The sequence below is a fragment of the Saccoglossus kowalevskii genome, chromosome 8 (genome assembly GCF_978046115.1).
Source record: "Saccoglossus kowalevskii chromosome 8, keSacKowa6.1, whole genome shotgun sequence".
Classification (NCBI taxonomy): Eukaryota; Metazoa; Hemichordata; class Enteropneusta; family Harrimaniidae; genus Saccoglossus; species Saccoglossus kowalevskii.
The window spans coordinates 14478705-14502986 of NC_140648.1; the positions used below are offsets into that span (position 1 = coordinate 14478705).

The 24282-nt window shown below is 34.3% G+C and overlaps 2 protein-coding genes across 2 annotated transcripts; one reads left to right on the forward strand and one right to left on the reverse strand.

Moving 5' to 3' along the window:
• The first annotated feature begins 1916 nt into the window (after positions 1 to 1916).
• LOC100367125 (zinc transporter ZIP11-like) lies at positions 1917 to 21862 on the forward strand. The gene is made up of 9 exons (XM_085502232.1): positions 1917 to 2136; positions 12758 to 12796; positions 14122 to 14289; positions 14780 to 14891; positions 15677 to 15865; positions 16456 to 16525; positions 19543 to 19641; positions 20175 to 20333; positions 21193 to 21862. Exons 1-9 carry the CDS (start codon positions 2029 to 2031, stop codon positions 21269 to 21271), a joined length of 1023 nt encoding a protein of 340 aa, XP_085358358.1. The 5' UTR covers positions 1917 to 2028; the 3' UTR covers positions 21272 to 21862.
• Positions 21863 to 22918: 1056 nt separating this feature from the next.
• LOC100366970 (sulfotransferase 1A1-like) lies at positions 22919 to 23964 on the reverse strand. The gene has a single exon (XM_006818681.3). The coding sequence runs from the start codon at positions 23962 to 23964 to the stop codon at positions 23053 to 23055; it is 912 nt and encodes a 303-aa protein (XP_006818744.2). The 3' UTR covers positions 22919 to 23052.
• Between the last annotated feature and the right edge of the window lie 318 nt (positions 23965 to 24282).

The window sequence follows — 24282 nt, forward strand, 5'->3', positions numbered from 1 at the left end:
CACGCATCCAGCAAGGTTCCATTAATTAGCACCGCCATGAAGGAAGCTCTGACAATGCCACTGTAAATATGTCTGATGGAAAACTGACGACGTGTCGACAATCTAAGGAGGAAAAAAAAATTATTTAGTAATAGTCTTTATATATGTTACAAACCACGTTATTTCTAAAACGCGAAAGTAACAATACGAGAAAAAATTGGGTTTCAATAGCACCGAAAAGAAATGCTTTGGGTGCATCGTAAATTATATCAGAGCCCCCCTATGACTGATTATATGTTGTCAAAATGTGTGGGTAATGTTGAGATTAGTTTGGGCACTAATACCACACTGGATTCTTACAAATACTAACACAAACCCTTGGACGGGTGTGGCAATTACAGCGGTCTTCGTCGCAGTCACGGCGTGGTACAAATACAAACCGCATAATCCGTAAGCCGTTAAGTCACAACAATCCCCACGCAGTCACTGTACTCTCTTTCCGCGATTTTACAAAAAAAATAATTCTACCCGGCGGGTATTGAGAATTTTTGTGAGTTAAAATTATAAGTTTATCATCAAAAATATACCTTCTATAGTTGGCAGGTCGTCCAGGATCAAGGTGAAAAGTATTTGTGCGTCAATTGGGAAAAGTCCTGATATCATAGCAGCTTTGACGAGTCGGCGTTTTACACTACCACTAAACTTGTTACTGTTCACGACCAACTCGATCGCCAACTGGATTTCGTAAATTTGGAAATCGTCCGGTACATACTGTTCCGGCATATGGAAACTTGACAGCAAGTAGCACTCCAAGTTGTGTACGGACTGCTGGTCCTCATAATACCGTATTTTGTCCGTCATATAAGTCGGAAAATAGAAAAAATCGGATGATGTTGAATAGGGGAATCCCATTGTAGTAATGACCTAGATGCAACAAGACTTTTTTTCTCGCAAAAAATGAGAGAAACTGTACACACCAGTATCGAACCGAAGTCGACGTGAGGAACAGTGATTGTTCGATTGTTCTCGCGTCAGATTGCAACTGCTTCAATTCGTTGTAACGCGTGAGAGTTTATAATTACATACTAGCCAATTGAATTATCATACCCAAATATTTTATCAATAAGTAATTCACAATAAATTACATTTTCATTTATCAGTTATTTTGTATTATATTCACCTGTCAAATTAGTTTGAGAATATTTTTTACAGCTTACAAATGGAAAAAAGTCACATTAGCGAAGTGCTTGTATATCTTGTTTTAAAAGTGATGCCCGTAAACACTACGACGATTCTTAAATGTGTAGATTATGTCAAATTTGCACCATATTTTGCAATATTTTTAATTTGAAAAATGTGATAGTAATTCCTAGCACCGTACATTTTTTTCAGCTTTGTATAAAATTTGTCAAATGAGCCATTTTTAAGCGATTTACTTTTGATTTACTTACTATTGCACATAATATTGCATCAACGTAGCCCCAATATCGAATTTTGCGCCCCTCCTCCATCATTCACAAACTCGGAATAGTACTGTAATAAGTTCTAAACGCGCGAATGACGTATTAACAGCGCTTTCGAGATACAGGCGCCCGGCACGTCTCGGGGGTAATTATTGTACAGAACATAATTTGGAATGCGCGATATATGGAAATGGTGTATTTTTTATCAACTTTTTATTTGCAATGCCATTTGGCGTCACACGCTTGTGTTACGCATGTCCATGGAAGGAACGGGGGAAGGAACCATAGCAGTCCTGTGCCGATAAAACAACGTCGATAGCGACGTACACAACGCGTGTCTGTTTACGCGCTGCGCGACGACCACCGCTCTTTAGGCAGGCTGTAAAAAGTCACGTTTTGTCTTGAAGAAAGGATAAAAACAAAAAAATTGCCAGTCCTTTCAATTGAGGGCACCATTGAAATAACTCATTGTTGGAGGAACTAAAGAACAAACGCACACTAGTACAGATATACCTTTATTTGTGTGTGTATGTATGTACTATGATTTTGCCCGATTCATGCATGTGATCACAGCCACACAGTAAAGATGTTGGTAGGTTACAGTCCTGTCGTACAGTCTCTACTAGCAACGTTATTTACATGGGGAATGACTGCTGCTGGAGCGGCACTTGTATTCGTCTTTGCAACCGGAAAGGTGGGTACACTGGCAACCATTCATTCGTATATATTATAAAGAATAACACTAACAGTTACCCCGTCCCGCATTTATTTTCGTACGCTATCTTCGCCGGCGCGGGCGTATAAGGGCCATGCATGGAGAAGGATCGTGGTAATTTTGCGTTTGTTTGAAATCCACCGAAATTATGTACTACTACCACCCTAACCTTTTCCAAGACTATCTTTGTCTAATTCTGAAGTGCATACATTGACAATAGATTCACCGTGTATCTATATATCGGAACCAGCTGGAAAGAAATAATAATTTGATATATTGACAGAAGTCGGGGCACGGATCGAGAAGCCGTACCTACCACAGTCAGCTGGCGCACACGTGATATTAAAATAAATACGATATTTACTATATGGGGGCCGCCATCTTGAATGACACATAAAACTAAATAAGAGACAAGTTGTGAAACGCGTTTTTCAGATTCCTACAAATCAGGACAAAAATACGGTCCGTTGGGGTTATATTAAGCCAACCGATAAAAAAATTCGGCCGAATTTGGCGTTTTTGTGTGGAAAAATCCCTTGCATACAAACATCTAATTACGCGAAGAACCTAGAACACTTTCCTGGGGTATTTAAAACTAAAAATTGGCATTCCAGCTCAGCAGCCAATCAGCGATGGCCTAACGCTTAGATGCCAATTTCGGTTTCAAATACCCTGGCTTAGTGTTCTATGTTCTTCGCGTAATTAGGTGTTCGTATGCAAGGGATTTTCCCACATAAAAACAACGAATTAGGCCGAATTTTGTTATCGATTGGCTTAATATAACCCCAACGGACCGTATTTTGTTTGCCCGTGACGGGCGAGGAAGACATTATAACACTTTCAAAATCACAATGAAACGGGGAAGTGGTTGCATATTACGGCGTAGCCAACATGGGAAATAAAAAAACGCCCAATACAAACGACATGGGTTCGAATCACACTAGATACACAATCACCAGAACCGAAGCAATCAGAAACGAGCAATCGTTTTGGCTTTTCCGTTCAACTCATCGGAACACTGGAGTAGTTAGAAAAATGAACACCACTTAACGACCACGTCGTGGCGTGGTACACAAGCGTGCCATCAAAATAAAACAAAATTAGCTTGAAAAGACAGTGGGTTCGAGTCCCGCTCAGAGCTACCGTAAAAACGTAAATCAAATAAACTGAAATCTCTCAAACCGTAAACAAGTAAGCAAAGAACGTCGCGAAAAAATAATAAACCTCACAAAACTCCATCATACAAAACTGAATGAATAAATAATAAAATAACTTGCGTCTTAAACTGGACGACGAGCAATTTGTTCAACAGTTTCCAGTCACAAAAGATAAACAAGACCCAAGTCAAGATAAGTTTTGTTAAAGTGTCGATGGCGTTCCGTATATTACGAAAACAATTCAGGCAACAGACAAATATCTTCTGTGGTGTTGTGGAATTTATACTGTGTCTGCGGAATTGTTGATTGAGGGTTCGAAGCCAGCAGTTAACATTTTGTTAGAAAGTTTCACAATTCAATCAAATATCCAATGATACCAGTATATTTATTTCATTATTTTAACAACTTGCAATGGTTGAAGTTGGTCGAACACGAGTTCTTACACCTAAATAAGTATCAAATATTTGTCGACACATTTATTCTCTCAATTTAACAACCTTGTAGAGGTGGAAATTAATTAAACAACAGGTATTTACTCACAGATATAATGGTCAATATTTGTCCATACATTCATTCTGTCAATTTAAGAACTTGTAATTGTTGGAATTAATCAAATGAGAGTTGTCTACGCCAAAATAAGTTTCAAATGCTTGTCCATACATTTATTCTCTCAATTTAACAACTTGTAATGGTGTAAAATTATTAAATGAGAGTTGTCTACACCAAAATGTCTCAAATATTTGTCCACACATTCTCAAAATTTAACAATTTGTAATTTGTGGAAGTAAATTAAATGCGACTTTTCTATACCAAAATAAGTCTAAAATATTTGTCCACACATTTATTCTCTCAATTTAACAACCTGTAATTGTGGGAATTAATCAAACGCGAGTTGTTTACACGAAAATAAGACTCAAATATTAGTCTATACATTTATTCTCTCAATTTAACAACTTGTAATGGTGTAAAATAATTAAACAAGAGCTGTCTACACCAAAATAAGTCTAAAATATTTGTCCGCACACTTATTCTCTCAATTTAACAACTTGTAATGGTGTAAAATTATTAAATGAGAGGTGTCTACGCCAAAATAAGTTTCAAATGCTTGTCCACACATTTATTCTCTCAATTTAACAACTTGTAATTGTGGAAATTAATCAAACGTGAGTTGTTTACACCAAAATAAGTCTCAAATATTAGTCTATACATTTATTCTCTCAATTTAACAACTTGTAATGGTGTAAAATAATTAAACGAGAGCTGTCTACACCAAAATAAGTCTAAAATATTAGTCCATACATTTATTCTCTCAATTTAACAACTTGTAATGGTGTAAAATAATTATACGAGAGCTGTCTACACCAAAATAAGTCTAAAATATTTGTTCACACACTTATTCTCTCAATTTAACAACTTGTAATTGTGGGAATTAATCAAACGTGAGTTGTTTACACCAAAATAAGTCTAAAATATTTGTCCGCACACTTATTCTCTCAATTTAACAACTTGTAATTGTGGGAATTAATCAAACAAGAGCTGTCTACACCAAAATAAGTCTAAAATATTTGTCCGCACACTTATTCTTTCAATTAAACAACTTGTAATGGTGTAAAATAATTAAACGAGAGCTGTCTACACCAAAATAAGTCTAAAATATTTGTCTGCACACTTATTCTCTCAATTTAACAACTTGTAATTGTGGGAATTAATCAAACGAGAGCTGTCTACACCAAAATAAGTCTAAAATATTTGTTCGCACACTTATTCTCTCAATTTAACAACTTGTAATTGTGGGAATTAATCAAACGTGAGTTGTTTACACCAAAATAAGTCCAAAATATTTGTCCGCACACTTATTCTCTCAATTTAACAACTTGTAATGGTGTAAAATAATTAAACGAGAGCTGTCTACACCAAAATAAGTCTAAAATATTTGTCCGCACACTTATTCTCTCAATTTAACAACTTGTAATTGTGGGAATTAATCAAACGAGAGCTGTCTACACCAAAATAAGTCTAAAATATTTGTTTGCACACTTATTCTCTCAATTGAACAACTTGTAATTGTGGGAATTAATCAAACGTGAGTTGTTTACACCAAAATAAGTCTAAAATATTTGTCCGCACACTTATTCTCTCAATTTAACAACTTGTAATTGTGGGAATTAATCAAACAAGAGCTGTCTACACCAAAATAATTCTAAAATATTTGTCCGCACACTTATTCTCTCAATTTAACAACTTGTAATGGTGTAAAATAATTAAACGAGAGCTGTCTACACCAAAATAAGTATTAAATATTTGTCCGCACATTCATTCTCTCAATTTAACAACTTGTAATTGTGGGAATTAATCAAACGCGAGTTGTTTACACCAAACTAAGTATTTAATATTTGTTGAGAAATTTATTCTCTCAATTTAACAACTTGTAATGGTGTAAAATAATTAAACGAGTTGTCTACACCAAAATTAACCTCAAATATTTATTGTCACAATTTAACCACTTGTTAATAGTGGAAATTACTTAAACACGACTTGTTTAATCAGTTGACATCAATGCAACTTACCCGCAGACAGTGCACAACAGAGTATCATTATTGAGCAAATATAAACAGGAACGTGTCTTGGCATTAGGTTTAGGGTCAGGTCAGGTATGGGCAACGGAATTATTAACAGGAACGTGTCTTGGCATTAGGGTTAGGGTCGGGTCAGGTATGGCAACGGAATTATTAACAGGAACGTGTCTTGGCATTAGGGTTAGGGTCGGGTCAGGTATGGGCAACGCAAATGGCAAACACCCAATTGGCAAGATGTACACTAACGGGTTATGGCATGCATATAGTTTACACAAGTAAAAACACAAAATTGGCAATTTTTTGGACAATTGTAATTCAATAATAGAAATATGTTGTATTTCTATATATATACACACTATATAGTCTTATCAAATGCAAACACATCCAGTCAATCAATTGTGGTCTTGTGGTTCAGTTGTCTACACAGTGATCAGGAGGACCCGGGTTCAATTCCCATGTCTGCTAGTCTTTTTTCGCAAACACTAATTTGCAATAAAGCTAAATATGAAAACAAATCATTCATTTGCACGACTACCCATATGGTTCAGTGGGTATGTACAATGTAGGCAATGTGAGAGATCGCTGGTTTGAATCCAGTACGGTTAGTACGATCTTTGAATGCTAGTGAAAACATTGATCCTATGAGTAGGACTTAAATCCTATCATTTGTGTGAAGACACTCGTGGTACAGTGGACAAGACAGTGCGCTGGGAACTCAAAGATTGCAAATTCGAATCGCGGACAGGACACTCCTACAAGACAAGATATGAAAGAGAAAACAAACATTAACAGCAACTTCTGTATATCAAGAACTCAAGTCAGAAAAACAGAACACAAGAAACTACCTCACATGGAAGCCAGTCGAAGTACGAACACAATTGACAGCTGTAGGTCACGTGCAACAACAGACACGAGGATCAATGCTGCTCTCCAAATGGGTCCCTTCTTTTGTATTGACCCCTAAGGATTGCTAATCCTCTTTTCTAACTCTTCCCCCAAAAATAATATATCGCCCCTTTTAGAATGTATTGATCCACAAATTAATGAATATTCATGAGCACAGAAACTGCTACGTCATGAATAAATTAGCATAATTTAAAAACAAATTTGCATAAAGTGTAGGTACTCCTTCTGGAGTCCTGCCGAAGTCAGGAAAGAATATTATATCAATTTCATTAACTTCAGTATAACAAATACATTAGACATATCAGCAAGGTGTTATATAAGTTGTACATTCACAAAGACATAAAATCTAAAATTCCAAAAATATCCAGGGCTAAGTACATGTACTAGTAAACATTAAAACACGGGTTCAAAAAAGCATGGAGGTATACGTCCATGAAATAAGTTAAGCAAAACATGCTTTCTAGGCTTCAGCTCACATTTTTCCAATCGGCAATGGTGAATTACTTTTGGAGACAAAAAATTGTAACTTTCGCCTCTAACTGTTCTTGGTAACATAAAAACATACCAGCTTGTGTAAGTTTGTTAATACATGTACATCCTTGTAATTTCTGTATCATCTTTATTGATTAGTTGATAGTGATTACAAAGTTACTTTAAATAACAAAATTATCAATTAAAATGACACCACAAAATTCATAATTTGCTGCCCAAACTGTATCGTCACTTATTGCTCCAATGTACAGTGGTCAAATATAGGGAAAGCCTGTACAAGTTGATGTCTGAAAATCTATCAGTTTGTTGTCATATTATATTACAAAATGTAACTAGAAATAAAGATATATAATAATAATAATAATAATACAGTTTTATTACACCATAATGAAATTACAAATTCATTTTTGGCTGAAAGTAATAAAAGGTAAAGTAAAAAACAAAACGTTAAAATAACATAAGATTAGGTAGTAAAAAATTAATGTAGTTTGTGTTTTCCAAAACACACTTTCAGATACTGTGTCGCATGTCTAATTAGTTTAGGATTGTTAGTATTAATAATGATAATAAACTTGTTTATATTGTTTTCAGACTGGAAAGTGGGAATTTCCTTGGTAAATTCAATGTACATAATATCCCTTTCATCAGTGTAATAGCTACAGTCTGTAATAAAATGAACTACATCTTCAATACTGTCGCTTCTACACTTATCACAAATCCTGTTCTCCGGTGGGATTTTAGGTCTCTTATGTCTGCCTACTTCTATTTGGAGTTTGTGACAACTAAGTCTCAATTGAGACAGTAATCTAATATCTTGTCTATTATTTAACAGTTGTAGGTATTTAGTATATATGTAACTTTATTGATTATGTGGAAATATACCTGGAATATGAAAGATAACATTATGAAGGGGGGGGGGGTAAATTATCTGAGAGCGTGTAAATAACTACTAAAACAGTAGCATCTCTTTGCTCTTCACGTTCTTTCTTTGTTACTGAGGACATACATGTAGTGTTACGGATTGCATCAACTGCCCTTTAATCGATTAACTATTGAACAATTTTAGCCTGTTTCAGCTTTACTTGGTTTTCTGAAAAGAATGCAAACATGGCATTTACGATATTTATCTCAATCTCCTTTAAGTTTTGATAAAAGTAGTAGAATTGTTTGAATGTACAGAATAATTTAATTAATAACAAAGACTGAAACTACTTACCCTAGACTTTCTGCCAACCATTCAATACTGTAACTCAATCAGTTTCGTAATGTTTTGATCAAACAATTTTCTCACCCAAGTTTTTCTGCACTTTTTTTTTATATTCTTCAATATTTCTGGAAACGAGCCCTAATTTTGAAGCCAAAAGACAGAATTTGAGTAAATTTTCCAAAAAAATTGGCTATTTTTGTCGCAATATTCTGAAGGAAAGTACAGACTATAAACAAACTATTTTGTGATGAAAAGGGGGAACTGGTTAACCAGTTTATCTCCACAAAACTCCACAATGCTTGATTCTATTTTTTTCAGCTTGAATATCCACAATGTCTCTGATATTGATAAGTGAAGTTGCCATCTGAAAAATAAAATAAAAAGTTAATAGTTGCCCACAGGATAAATAGATCCACTCAATATACTCTAGTTACTATCATTTTTATTTGTAATTAAATTGTATGTACTTCTTGTTTACGTACTTTGCACACAGAATAAGTTGAACTAGAATTGATAATTTATATGGTTGTTGTCTCATCTAGCATATTATAAAATAGGATGCTTCGCACTTGATCAATGATATCACTTCTCATGATAAAACAAAAGAATTTGACTGTTTTTTGCATAGTCCTTTCTGAGGTATAAATTGCATTTTTTTCATGAAAATTAAACTGCAATGAAACTGACACACCATAAATGTAAAAAAAACAAGTAAAATCTGGGAGCCACACAAGTAACTGGTATGGGATTATAGATAATTATATTGAATAGTACTGAACCGTTGAAAACAATTTGAACCACTCACAATGCTTTAGCTAATGAATACCACCTGTATGGAATTCCACAATAGTCAGTGTGGTGTTTGACCTATCTTGACAAATTTCCTGCTATCTAAAAATGAATGAGTTTAAACGGTGCTTAAAACTATAATGCTATACTACTTATAATATTAGAGAAATTAATTTCCAGCATTTTTATAAATTTGACGGGGCTATGGTAAGAGTAAATTAGCCATGATTGAGGGAAAGAAGCAGATACTTGGGGAATGAATGGTGACATGCTGCCCATTATTGTGAGGTGGTATTATCATCTTTATTTTTTTTTGATTGAGACATTTGTCTAAATAATTGGCTTGACTGTGACTTGTCCATTGCCCTGTTATCATGCATTATTGGCAGGGTCCTTGGCTTCAATTGTCATACCCAGGACTGTCAGAAAATTGAAAACTAATATGTTTTTCTTATTGAAGCCATAGATCTAGAACCAAAAAAGAAATGACTGTTCTGGTTAAAAGGGTATTGTTGCATGTTTGTAAAATATATACAGAATTAGTGGCATTTGTAAATGGATGGTCATTTTACCTTATCCTATTCTAGTGCAATTCGTTATTTTCAAAAAAATAAGCATTACTCAATATGGTCAAATTAATTAAATGAATTACAGTCTGTTTTCTGGTATCCTGGCATAATTACCGGTAACTACAAAACCATGTGGTTCTGTTCCCACAATTACTATTGGGCTGTAAATGTTGTTGTATTTTTCTATGAATTTTTTTCGATTACAGTATCATGCAATATGGTTATTGTTATTTTTAAATAGACTGTCTGCATCTGTAGATTTTCTTTGACAGTTTTACAGTCCATAATTTTTTTTTTAATTTTCAATTTCTGCAATCTAATTTTAGTGATGTCAGCTGTTGACTTTTCAACAGTCTACATTTTTAGGATTTTGATGATTTACTGAACATCTCTCAAACCACAACACCATCTCATCTCAGGTCTTCTGTAAAAGGATCACTGATAAAAAAATTCCCTGATTTGGGAAAAATATAATTTAATTTGTTTATGGTAATCATCAAATGAAACAAACATGCATGTTAGCTCCATTAATGTGAATACAAGGGGTCCCAATAAACCTAAAATAGCATGATACAAATTCATTTCGTTGCAGTGATGCAGTGAATCCTGTGACTGTATTTTCACAAACAAAAATACAGCCATGATACACCACATTTAATTGCAAATGCAAATGGTGGCAGAAACACTCGCTCACAGTGTTTGCCAAAGCAATAGTGCAAAAAATGTTGATCAAGATATACCGTAAACAATTTGAGAGCTTTGTAAACTAAAAACAATACATTATAATCCATGGCCATTGCATGTGACATAGTGACATTCTCTAAATGTATTTTAACAGAGATGTCAACAAATAATTGTTTATCAAGTGTTTGAGCTTATTCGATTTGCATATCCATCATTTAATAATATAGGCAGTGAGAATACTGGTCAGTCAGGCGTGTCATAACTACATGTATCGCAAGCTGTAGATTCATGGTTCTAAAACAAATTTGCTGATGTTTTATACTATTTATTATGAAGTATTTTAAATGCAAATATGGAGGTACCCAGTGGAATACTGTGGAATACTTTATTTTCGCTGGAATTAATTTTCGCTGAAAAGGCTTTTTGGGCATTTTGTATAGAATTTATTTTCACTGATTTTTGATGAGTTTAATGTGAAATGTAGGAAAAAAAGTATATTCGCTGGATTTTATTTTCACGGAATCATCCTTTCAGCGAAAATAAATTCCAAGCGAAAATAAAGTATTCTACAGTACTACACAAACACCAAATGTTTTTGCTCATTTGCATATAGATAGTGAACATACCAATTATATTTTCGTGTGTGTAATAAAGTGAACTGCAGTACATGAATAATAAGATATCTACTCTGGTATTGGAAATATTGGAAGCTTTTTATACTGAAATCTTGAATGGGCTAAATTTAGATTAGTAGTGCAAAAATAAATCAGGTTTTATTAGCAGGTACCTTAAAAATTAAAATGTGTACATTTTCTCAAGATAATAACATTATTTGAACCAAATAAGTATGACGGATTAGACATTTGTTATTTATTCACAAGTACTGGGTATGTCCAGTTCATTAAATCGGGGAAGTCGTCACCTGCGCATGTCAGATAGCCATAGCGTGTCATTGTTTACAAACAAGCATCTACCAAAGAGCGTTTGTGCTTTTAGCGTGTGTTATCGTCGCTTTAACTTTATGTGATGATGTGTAAATTGTGTGCATCTATTCTTGACTAAATTCAATAATTGTAATAGTTTAATAGTTTGTGAAGCCGATTTAATGCTCAACCGACTAGAAAATATTGATTTTGCCCCACTAAAAATATTAGTATTTCATAATTTGAAAGTGTTTGAAAGGACTACATTTTGCAATTGTTACTTATAACGCATCACAAGCCTTGGGATTTTTTCTATAATAGATGTTGGCAATCTGTAGAGGCGATGTAGTCGATGTGTTAAGTGAAATCTTTACTGCTGCAATATCCCATAAATTTCCCAGACTCCCAAATTTAACGCTCAACGTTTTGGCAGTAATTTATTTGTACCATATGATAACATGTACATAGTGTACATAAAGCTAGTACCGTACAATTTAATATGGAATGAAATGAAATGAAATTTAAACATAAAATTCTAGAGTCAACCAGGTGACTATACTCATTTTAATATTATCATATTGATAAACTCAATTCCAGAAAAATTTTAATGTAAAGTTGATAGACGCAAATGGCTTGTTTTTTCTCCAGTCATCATATCCACTGTTTCAAATTTCCAGTTATTTGGGAATTGTGTTTATTATGTCAAAAAAGAATAAACATATTAATTAATTAAAGAAAAATACACAATAAAATGCAATATGTTGCATCAACATTTGGCTGGAAAAGTTGTGCCATTCAAAGTTTATTAGGTTATTACGAGGATACCGAAAAGTATGCACGAAGACAGCACAGCGGAGTATCGGCTGAAGCACAGGTCGATACGATGGTGTACTGTCTGAGTACATTGTAATAACCTTATTATTTTACATCTTTTCCTTCCAAGGATACATCATGGGAATGCTGAAATCCAAAATGTTTAGAACAGATTTAGCGAACTTCTCTGTGTGGAGTCCAGTCAAACCCTGGTGGCAGCTATGTTTGTTTTTATTATTAGAGGGCGCTTACGCGCGTAATCGTTTCATATTTTGAATTTGCATTTCCTAATATGGTAGAATGAAAATACCTCATATAATATTGCAAAATTACGGCACGATGTAACTTATGGCGTTACAGTGACAGATAATAACTAATATCGAGATCTGAGCATCAAAAGGAAATCATGCTCAGTTATGCGATGTGATCATGTCAATTCCTCTGAAATGCTGAATTTTGATGAATCTTGTGTTTTTGTTCACAGAGGAAAGTTCTTGATTGCAGTCTGGGCTTTGCTGCTGGGGTAAGTTTTATTTAAATTATCCGTTACTGTATATACCCATGTATGCATTTTATCACAAGTTTTAAAGGTCAGAAAAATGATTTTGCTTCATTCCAAGAAATGAATAAAAATATTTTTGTTGTTGATTTTCACTCGGGATTAAAATTTTGCAATACCAAAACAATCAGATCTGTGTTTAGAATTTTTGAAATACATGCTGGGGGGGGGGGGGGGTCACTGTTTTATATTTGCTCTCATATTCTTATGTAATAACATTGTCTGCTGTTATTTGTTGTACCAGATTCTGCCGTAAATTCACCCTGGGTTGTTAAACAGCAGTTTAGGTTTTAAAAAAAATAAAAAGGGACCGGCAAATCTCTTCTGTGCTGCTTTTAATAACATTAACATATTTAAATGAGCTATGGTAATTTGAACATGTTGGCATCATTCATCATTTTGATTGGTTAATTAGCGATTTGACCTGGTCAAAACATGGCGGATATTTATTTCTACAGAATCATTCGCTTACAATAAAAATAAGTTAAAATTTATTTGCATTTCTTAACAATTCAACGAATTTATTTTTTGCACGTTATTATAATCACTAGTAATAATCAACAATTTAGGCGGAGTACTTTTTAATCCAGCAAGAAAAAAAATTGTATAAAATTTTACATTAGCTTTTGCAATACTTTCCTTCGTTTTGGGTGGTCGAACTGCCGGCCTTGAAAGTCTGCATCGGTGGATTTTTCAAGGAAAATATACCCCCAAAAATTATTTTATGATCATTTTTTGAAATTTTGAACCCCAAATAAGGGCCCATCAGTCGTGAATTCGCCCAGGGTGATTTTTCGAATGGGCGAATTTACGGCAGAATCCGTTATGTGTTCTTTTTTTTCAAAAACCATTCAGACACAGAAAAACATGTCTTCTGAATTCACAATAAACAATTAATCATTTAATCATATGCAGTACATTTCACTCATTGACTGCTATACAAAATTGGAAAATAAATGTGTGAGGAGCAAATGATGATAATAAGTAAAACCTTTGACCTAAGGAGTATGTATAGTGTCTTCTAAGAGTTGCTTGATGTAGGTGTGAGGTGGTTGTCATTTTCCCATGGGTAGTCTTGATTATCCAGCAGTGTTCTGTAAATCTATAAGCCATCAAAAAGTGTATCTGTTATAAGTATTAGTATTATTAAGATGTTCTTTTCATAGATATATCTAGAGCAGTGATGTTGTTTCCATGGATACATCTGAGGCAATACTCAAGATTCTTGTCAACAGTGTAGAGGTGCCTTCAACAATATTAAAGATAATTGTTTTTATTTTAATTGTCAGGTTATGTTGGCAGCTTCCTATTGGTCACTTCTAGCACCAGCAATAGAGTTAGCTGAATTATCGGGTTACTATGGTGATGAGGGTCAATGGTCTTTCATACCCAGTGCTATAGGGTTTGGTATTGGTGCTCTATTTGTCTACTTTGCTGATTGGATGCTGCCATATTTGGTATGTCTGACGTTACCAGTACTCCTCACGGTCACGAATGTGAAAAGATCATCATGACATACATAAAGAGTCATGTTTCATTCATTACTTTAAAAAAATAACACACCTTTAAAAGATATGCTGTGAGCTTTTCCCAGGTTATTATACATGTAGAGAAAAAGAACCCCTGCTATAATTTTGGATATAGCCTAAATATCATAACAATGAATACAGTAGAAGTTATTAACATATTCAATTGTTATGCAAAATAGCCACAGTGCTAGGCTAACTACTTTCCCTGCTGTGCTTCAAACATGCATAAACAAGGCCTGTATTTGGAAACTAACACCACAACATACTTTAAATAGTCGACAGTATAGGAACAAATCTCCTTCACTATTTTTCTCTAAAATTTGTTCATGATTGCCATTTTTTCAGTCTTTAAATGTTCTGATAGATTTGATTTCATTGTACAATATAATACCGGTAATTATATTTTCTATCTTGACAGGGAGTGTGCTCTCCAAATATAGCCTTGGCATTAGAAGCTGAAATGAAACACAATAAAGAAGATAGTGAATCCAACACTTGGAATGAATATGAGAATTCAACCACTATTATAGGTTAGAACAACATATGTGACTTCTTCCATGATCAAACATTTATGATTCTAATTGAGAGAAATGGACACCTAGTATATTTATTTGTAAAACACACCTGTGTCTTCTTATAATACATGTAGTTAAATTCTAAAAGAAAAATGCAGAAAGTCATATGTAATATATGTACCGTAAAATCTGTATTAGAAGCTACATTCCTAATAAAAGTCGCACCCATTCTTTTTGAATAATTGAGAACCAAAAATTCAACATTTCTCATATGTGTAGATGCTCTAATAGAAGCTGCATCCCCTCTATTGCATTGTACCATTTTAATAGAAGCTGCGGTTTCTAATACAGATTTTACAGTAGTACTGTGCATTTGTTTGTTGTGCGATTCATGATTCTCCTCTATTCCTCACTATGAAAGGTCAACTCCGATTGTCAAGTTCTGATGGATGCAAACTTTAACTTATAACCTGCATTCAGGTGATGTGCTCATAGAGTAAGGGATGCATTTTTAGAAATGTTTCAAACAAATCTCACTACACAGACTGTAATATAGTCGTAGAAATAGAACCAACGACAGAAAAACAAATTCTGCACAACTGTTTTTCAAAACAAGTTTTTCAAAATATTAAAAACAAACAAAATATATACAAAATCATCAAAAAAATTAAGGAGAAAAAATACTATTTGCACAGCTCTAACAACCCCCCCCCCAAATCAGAGTTTATAATGTACTGCCCCAAATTTTAATTTTAATATAGTTTGTTATTTAATACTTCTTTTTCAACTATTATTGTCAGGTTTACCAGCCAATGGGCCATCAAATACAACACAGCGACGAAGACCAGGGCTTGGTAACTATGACAACAGTGTTGATATCAATGAAGAAGAACTCTCAGTAAAAAGAAGCTCTATAACAGAACAAAAAAAAACAAGTTGGCGGAGAATAGTTTTATTAATAATTGCCATTACAATACATAATATACCAGGTGAGACCTTGGATAGAACTAAATACAAGACATTGTGTGTTTGCCATTGATAGGTTGAAGTAATGGACAATTATAAATGTACATACATTGTCGACTGATATTTATCGTATGTTGATTAAAATATGCAGCAACATATGTCAGTTTCCCAGGGGAAGAAAAATACTGAGCTAACACGTGGCGAGGACCAAATCAGACATGAAATGTATTTGCTCACCATAATTTGAAGTGACAACCACCACCCTTTAAAACCCACCAAAACAAACATTTTGGGCTCACTCATCATCATTAGAGATGCACTTATAATAGGGTTAAATACATCAAAGCTTAGCAGTGTACCTTGACCCCTAAACTGTAATAAATTTTAAAAATCATTGAAAAAATAAACTGGAATATGATGGCATGTCTGAAAACAGTTGTTAATATTTAGTTTTTCATATATTGTTACGTATTTTTAAAACCTGGATGAAAATTTTCGGCAGCCATGTTGCTGATACATGTAATTTTGACACATTAAAGTAATTTCCCCTATGAAGAAGTAAAAAAAAAATTACATAATTCCTACATGGTTTATTTTTATGTTTATTTTACAGAGGGTTTAGCAGTAGGGGTGGGCTTTGGTGCAATTGGAAAAACTCCATCAGCTACATTTGAAAATGCAAGGTAATGTTGAATTTTTTGTTTTTGTTTGAACTGAAAATTTTTCAATTTCGCCATAATAAATTTTTTTGTCATTTAAGCAAAAATTTGTAATATTACTGCTTTTCATTCAAGGTAAAATTAAAAAAGTGGTGTGGTGGTTTTAATATTTTATTCAATATCACAACAAAATAATGTTTAGAATTCATTAAATAATATGCTACCGAATCTATGCATTTTGATCAACGAAACTAACATTTCTCCATTCTACCATACATGGTGCACTTTACTGGTATGCAACATAGCAACAACAAAAAAGTTTGAGTCACAGGTTTTAAGCTGACGCTTGTAATGACAAGAATCAAAACCTTTTTTAGGTCTCAGGGATCTTGTGGAATAGAGAAAGACTTTCAATTGTACCTACACCCTTAATGATAGCAAGAAGGGAAATTTTCATTTTTTTGTTGAATTTTCAAAAATTTATAAAACTGTTACTTTAGACCTTAATACGTAATCCCTGCTTTTCAAAAAATTGAAATTTCGGAAAGACGATGCTCAAATTAGTGTTTTTAACACAAATAACTACAACTGCTGTTACGTGAACATTTGCATAATGTTTATTCTTGGGACGGTGTAAAGGATAACATCTTATCTGTATACTCTGTTGTTGATGATTCTGATGTTAGCTTCCCATCGCAAACAATGCGTTTTTATCTAACGTCTGATGTCAGCATTATTGTCAGTCAAGACTTTGTCGGAGAAACATGGTCATAACTTTGCGCAACTTTATTTTAAATCATTTTATATTTGAAGTCAATATTCTATTTTACTAACACTATTTTACTAATGCAATGACGAGGTTGAACTATCCACATCCGTGCAAAAGATTAACTACTTAACTGATGACGATACTGATACATCAGACGAGAAAGCAAGTACAGGAAATCTGTTGCTCGTCAATATCAGCCAGTAAACAAAGCCATCGTTTCTATTTACTCAGAGAGTGTGTGCCCATCTAATTTTCCATTGACACTGCCATTTTAGATTTCTATCCTCAGCAAGTGTTTCAAACTATTCACACAGCTTTACATTTTTTCTCCCAATAATCTTAAAACAAATCTGATCCATTGCACACTTTGTTTTGAGTTCAAAGTAATGAACTTAGTCATAACAAATTATACTTGCTAAGGATGAAGAAAGAACCTAACATCGATATAGCATTGTCAAAAACAGTGAATGTTTCAATTGAAAAACTGTAATCGTCATACTAATTTTGTGTAACGAACTTGGTAAACGTTCTGCTATTCATGAAAAACCAGTAACTGAACGATACTTACCCAGCATCTTTCACCAATAATTCAGAGTAGTAACTAAAAAAAAAGGACTGTTTTTCTATAATTTCTATGGCGTGTAGTTGTGGAATTTTTGTCGCACTTGACACAGCAAATTGTTTCATCGGGCAATTCCGCAGTGTGCTCTTGCGATTGTCGGATTTAATCATTTTTAAAAAGTTTGCCATTTTTATTGTCATGGTAATTATGTAAACAATGACTGTCCAGTTTGTGCGTACTTGTCCCGCTATACTTATGCTTTTGAATCATATACGTTTGAAACAGACAGAGAATGCTTTATTCAAAAACGTCATCAAACCCTTCTCGCTACCTTAATCCTAATCCTAACTCTAACCCTACTCTCAGTTTCCTCACACCTTAATTGTATCTAGAGGGGCATATTCAATTGAATTGGGGAGCTTGGATTAGGGTACCGGTACATGTATATGTTTTTTCCATGAGATTGAATATTGATGTTGTGTAAGCGTTGTTACTGCTTTGCCCCAAGTGATTCTACTTGAAATAATTAAACCCAAATATTTATAGTACCCAACGGTATTTACAGGATTGCCATTTAGAAAACTTCTTTTAAGTATCCCCCACGTCTAAAAACTATAATTTGTGTTTTAGTCATATTTACTGCCATTTTCCAAGTTGAACAAAAAGAGGCTAATATTGCCAAAAGTCTCTGCAGCCCAATAGGGGAGTCACTGAATATCGCAACATCATCAGCATACAAGAGTGAGAATAAATTAATCAACTCTTGTGTAATTTTGTATTCCTCGATACTCTGAATTTTCCAGCATACTATTTAGTTCATTTATAAAAAGTGAGAACAAAAAGAGGCTAAGCATACACCCTTGTCCTACACCCGCATTACATGGGAAATAATTTGTAATACCATACTGGCACTTCATACATGATTTGACTTCTTTATACATAGATTTTAAAATATTCAACATTTTCCCACCAACGCCATCAATGCAAAGTATATACATCAGTAAGTTGTGATTAACTGAACCAAACGCTTTGCTGAAGTCAACAAACACACAGTAGAACCGTCCTTTTGATTTACTTAAATATTTCTGTACCATAACATGAAGAGTGAAAATATTGTCAACAGTACAATAACCCTTTCTACAACCTGCTTGGGACCCTGTGACACACCCAATAGAGTCTACCAGCCTTTTATTCAAAATGTACGTAAACATTTTACTTAGGGAGTTTAGTAACGTGATTCCTCTGTAATTTTGGGGGTCATTTATATTGCCTTTTTTATGTTAAAGAACGATAAATCATTTAACTCATTCCTCTGGAAAAAAACCTGCGTCAAATATTGCATTATAAAAGCAAATTTCAAAACTGGAATAAGGGCATTTTTTGAACACCTGTAAAATATGTGAATCCCTTGAAATAGAGGATGAATTCCACTTCGTTTTAAAACGCCCATGTATGAAAACATTAGAAAAAAAATGTTTACCCTCATGGTCATATACTTATCCAACATTATAGAATTTTTTTTATTCCATTATGTTAAATAACTCTGACGAAATAATCCCAAAACTAGCAATGTTTGTACATAAAGCACAAATTCTGAGACAAGAATGTATTAACATGAGGTGACTTTTGACCTCAGGAAAGAATAGTGGCCTTTAAGAACAAATAAAGATTCTTCTTCTAATATTGACGTGTTTTTTTATGGATTTATAGGAATCTTGCAATTGGTATTGGAATTCAAAATTTCCCAGAAGGCCTTGCAGTTAGTCTTCCACTCAGAGGTTCAGGGTATTCTACGTGGAAAAGTTTTTGGTAAGTTGTATCATTCTTGAACTATGTTCTTATTTGTCATAAATCGTAGTTGTTGCACTAGATGTGGGTCCCATGTGACATATACAACACATGTGAAATGCATTGTTTGTTTGCACAACAACTGTGATTGTGGCATTCATGGCTGTAAAGCTCTTTATTTTTTCACTTGATATTGAACATCTTTTTTGTATGTGGCCAGAGCAAGTGCTGACGGTACATATAGTGCTGTGTGCCACAGAAACCATATTCCATGTTTGGTACTACATGGCAGGGCTGTGTGACCATCTTCCTGTCACAATGGCATTGTATGGCAATTTAATTTGCTATCCTGGCATCAGTCAGACTCAGTCCAAGCACAAACACTTGTGGATCGTGAACCGTGGCCCCCGAAAGATACATTTGTTAGTGAACAATATTTACCTTTTTGAGGCAGTTGGGACACAAAATATTCATTATTTGATTATCAATACTTCAAAGCGAATAATTTTGACATTGAACTCATCTCTTCTGAAAACTGTATGCATTTTGCTCAGGTATGGCCAGTTAAGTGGTATGGTGGAGCCCCTAGCAGGTATATTTGGGACTGTTGCCGTGTCGATAGCTGAGCCATTATTGCCTTATGCACTGGCATTTGCTGCAGGTGCAATGGTCTACGTAGTTGTGGATGATATCATACCTGAAGCACAGACTGCGTAAGTATAGTATCCATAAACCCCATGACTATTATTATCATGCTCTGTTAGTATCACATCAGTTTACAGGTGTGTGTCTGTGGTAAAAATATCTAATATTTTATTGATTCAGTATACAATACATGCAATTTTTTGGTGTATATGTGTTTCTATAGACCATTTTCTGTTCATTGCGAGATCCTGCATTGTGTGAAATCGAACGAAAAAACAGGACAAACAAAGGTAATAGCGTCGTAGTGGCGACAAACATCGCGTGGGATTCGACAAACGTGAAAGGGGGATATTTCCATGATTAATAATGTGCTGTACACTTTTGATGATGGTGAATTTCAATGAAATAAGGGTATTCAAACGCAATCTTCCCCTGTCAAAGATCGACCTTTCAATGTGAGCTACGAAATAAAGAAATTCAAGTTCAAAATCAAATTGTTTTATTTTTAATTTTGAATAATTTGTGGTTATAGAGAATAAAAATCTTAAAATTATGTGAATGTGAATAACATCTTCAGTCTGTGGCTTTTCTGAATATATATTTCAAATATTATTTCTTCAAGTTATACAACTGAATCGGAATCTTAATTGTCTTGTTGGTGTACAACTATGAATTTCTTTACTCACATTTTGGAAATTTCCAGTAAGTTTCCTAACCTAGTTAATTTGTAATTTTATATGTACCGGGTAGATACCCCGGATGGACTTCATATTAGTTATTTTTGTGATGATTTTTTTTCAGTCCAACATCTTCTATACTGGTACTGTGGATTGGAGCTATATTAACCAATAGGCTGTTTGTTAAATAAATAAATAAATAATTGGAATAATAATTCTACTAACTTTAAGATTTTTTTTTTTTTCTTAGAGGAAATGGCACGTTGGCATCCTGGGGTTGCATTCTGGGATTCATTGTGATGATGTCATTAGATGTTGGACTCGGCTGACCTGTGAGGGCGCTATCTATAACATTTCAAAGCAATCATATCAGACAAGTGCAATCACAGGTCTTCATCGTTGTTTTTTATCAACAAACAATTATTTTTGTTTGGTTTTTCATTATCATGGAATATAACATCATTGTTCCTGCTACCATACATCTTAAATGAAATCTCAACTGCAAGAAATCTTTATTTTAGACATTACTGAACCTTTATTTTGTTTTGACCATATATTTTTTATGAATATCGGAGTATGATATGAAATGGAACATGGTATTGTACATTGTCCCCCAATCTCCGAGCATTTGTAACCAAAAACAGATTTAAATCTGTTCATCTAACTTTCCAACCTAGTGAGGATTAAAATGGATTCTAATTTAACATTAAAGTTATCTGAATCTAAGATTGTGGAACAAATCTATCATACAAACGTATTTTTGGGAAAATAAAGACATAAATGATCGGTTAATTTCTTTATCTCAAAAAATTTTATTGGATATATTTATGTATTTTTTAGGGTCAGGCGGGGTAGTTTATTTCATCATGTGGAATATTTTAAAATGTCTGAAATAAGAATAAAGGTACTCACTTCCTCAACTGTGTGCGACTTTTCTACCTACATGAATAGTAATAATAATGTGTAGACATTAAAGACTGGTTAATACAATTAGATGTATGGTTCACAGTTGGCAGATTTATGGAACTTATTAGACCTTGTTGCACTTTGTTACACAGGACTTTACTACATTCTGTTTGGAAATGGGTATACCGGTAATTTGTTTCAATGAATCTTACATGTAGTGCACAGACCCAGTGGCGGATCTAGGACCCCCCCCCCCCATAAAAAAATCATGTATCCGCCCCCGAGACCTGATCATTGAATAATTCTTAGATTCACAGCTTTTTCACCATTATTAGTACCGATAAGTACTAATCATCACATTTCAATGAAACTTGGTAAATTATATTCAGAATTTGTCCCAATTTCATCACGAAGTCGAAGTTAGGATATTATTGTAAACAACTAGTGGGGAGGTATTACCATATTATTTTTAAAAAAGTATTTATTAGAAATGCAGTAATGGAATCCATTTTGTCGGTTTTAAAATCTCGGTGTTAAATGTGTTATTTGTGTGTTTCGTTCTGTATTGAGTCACTGTTTAACAAATGTACGAGAACCCACATACTGCATATTTTGAAGGAGTTTGTTTCTTGTCAAATGAACTTTTCAAATAAAAACATTGTAACGCCAAACAGAAAAGGTTTATATGAACAAGGAAACTTCAGAGAGCCATGTGACCATGTTTCAACAAACTGGTCGAACTTAGAGTGTTGATTACTCAACTTTTTCAAATTGTCCGCTCACATCAATTTAGGTTGAACTCAAATACATGTTATAAATACACTGCATAAGTGCAGTCCGTCTTCCTTATTCGCCCGCATTGTGATGATTATGAAACCTGGGATATGTTAAAGACTGCAGATTAGGTTATGTAGGAGAACGGTCTCATAACTGCATATATATAGTTTTTTTACGATCATTTTTAGTTCGTACAATATGCCACGCCACGCCAATATGCCAGTTTGTAATGTCCCTTCCGTATGTAATAATATTTTCAGAATCCACAGAGAAATTAATACAATAGCAGCATATTAACTAAATGAGTGAAATGATTTATTATAAAAAAAAAAAACAGCCGTGATAGTAGAAAGTCACTCACTTGTTCCGGCGCTTAGATTGACAATCTACTAGTATTCCATGCTTTGCCAAAATATCATCATTTTTTTTACAATTCATACACGAATTCTATTCCCTTTTCTTTTAATTTCTTCACTATGACGTCATCAAACATCTCATTTTCGGCCACAGTGAAATGGTTCTTCCAGTCGCCAACTTTCCCCTTCCTAAAATAGCCAGCAACATAATTTGGCATAAATGTCTCGTCAATATCGATTTTAGATGCAGACGTTGGATTATTACGTAAATTATCGAAGGAAGTTTTAGATATAGCATTTTCTAAATGCGATTCCGGCAATGGCCGTCCCAGGAACTCTGTTATCGCGCGGACAGTGGTCTTGGTGTCTTTTACCATGTCTTCGTAGGTGACGCATAACACGTTCTCATCTTCACTGTGTTCCCTCCAACCAGCTACGTGATCTACCCACGGTGTACTTGGAATGATCCTATCTATGAAATTTTTAAGATGGCCTTCTCGTGTAACTTTTCCCTTCATGAAATTTGTTCTGCAAAACCAATGATAGCTAGAAGTGACGACATCTTTAGGGTTACGAGCGATGTATATTACTTTGGTACCAGTCTGCAGTGCTTGCTTTGGGAATACTTCGTACGGGAGGTGCGACTTGATAAGCCGTGGTGATGACGTCACGCTCGGGTTCATTTGAAATGATTTTACGGTATTAAGTAGAGGTGTATCGACCTCACCGAACATCGTGGGTTCTATTATCAACCACTCTAGCATTGGAGGCACTTTCTTGTCACCGTGCTGAAACACATTCAAATCGGGGTATAACTCTTGCAGTAAGAATATCATCCAGGTGTTACCAGACTTGGGAAACCCTTGCACAATGATGTCATCATGACGGAGAAATTTCTCTAAGACTCCATTCTCGAGTTTGGAGATATCGGTGTTCGGACAAAGTGTGTATCCCTTGTAGACCAATTTCTGGGAGGCGTCCATAGCAGATTATCAGCGATGGTCGCTTCACTCCTTCTATAATGGCGGAGACGTCGTGTGCAAGTATGGGTCACACTTGGGTCGCATTCACCGGTCAATCGTTCAAAGGTCAAACTCAAATATTCAATGGTACTAAAAAAAGTCTCCACAATCCTTTAAAACAATCCTTAAAACGTACCTACGAAATTATTAGTGTGAGTGGGGGACATGTGCGCTAGTTGATAAAAATAATTGACAAAATAGATATGTAATGCTTTGAGAATAATTCCATGTTGTTACAATGGTAGGACATTCTGTTTTATTATCACAGATCACAGTCCT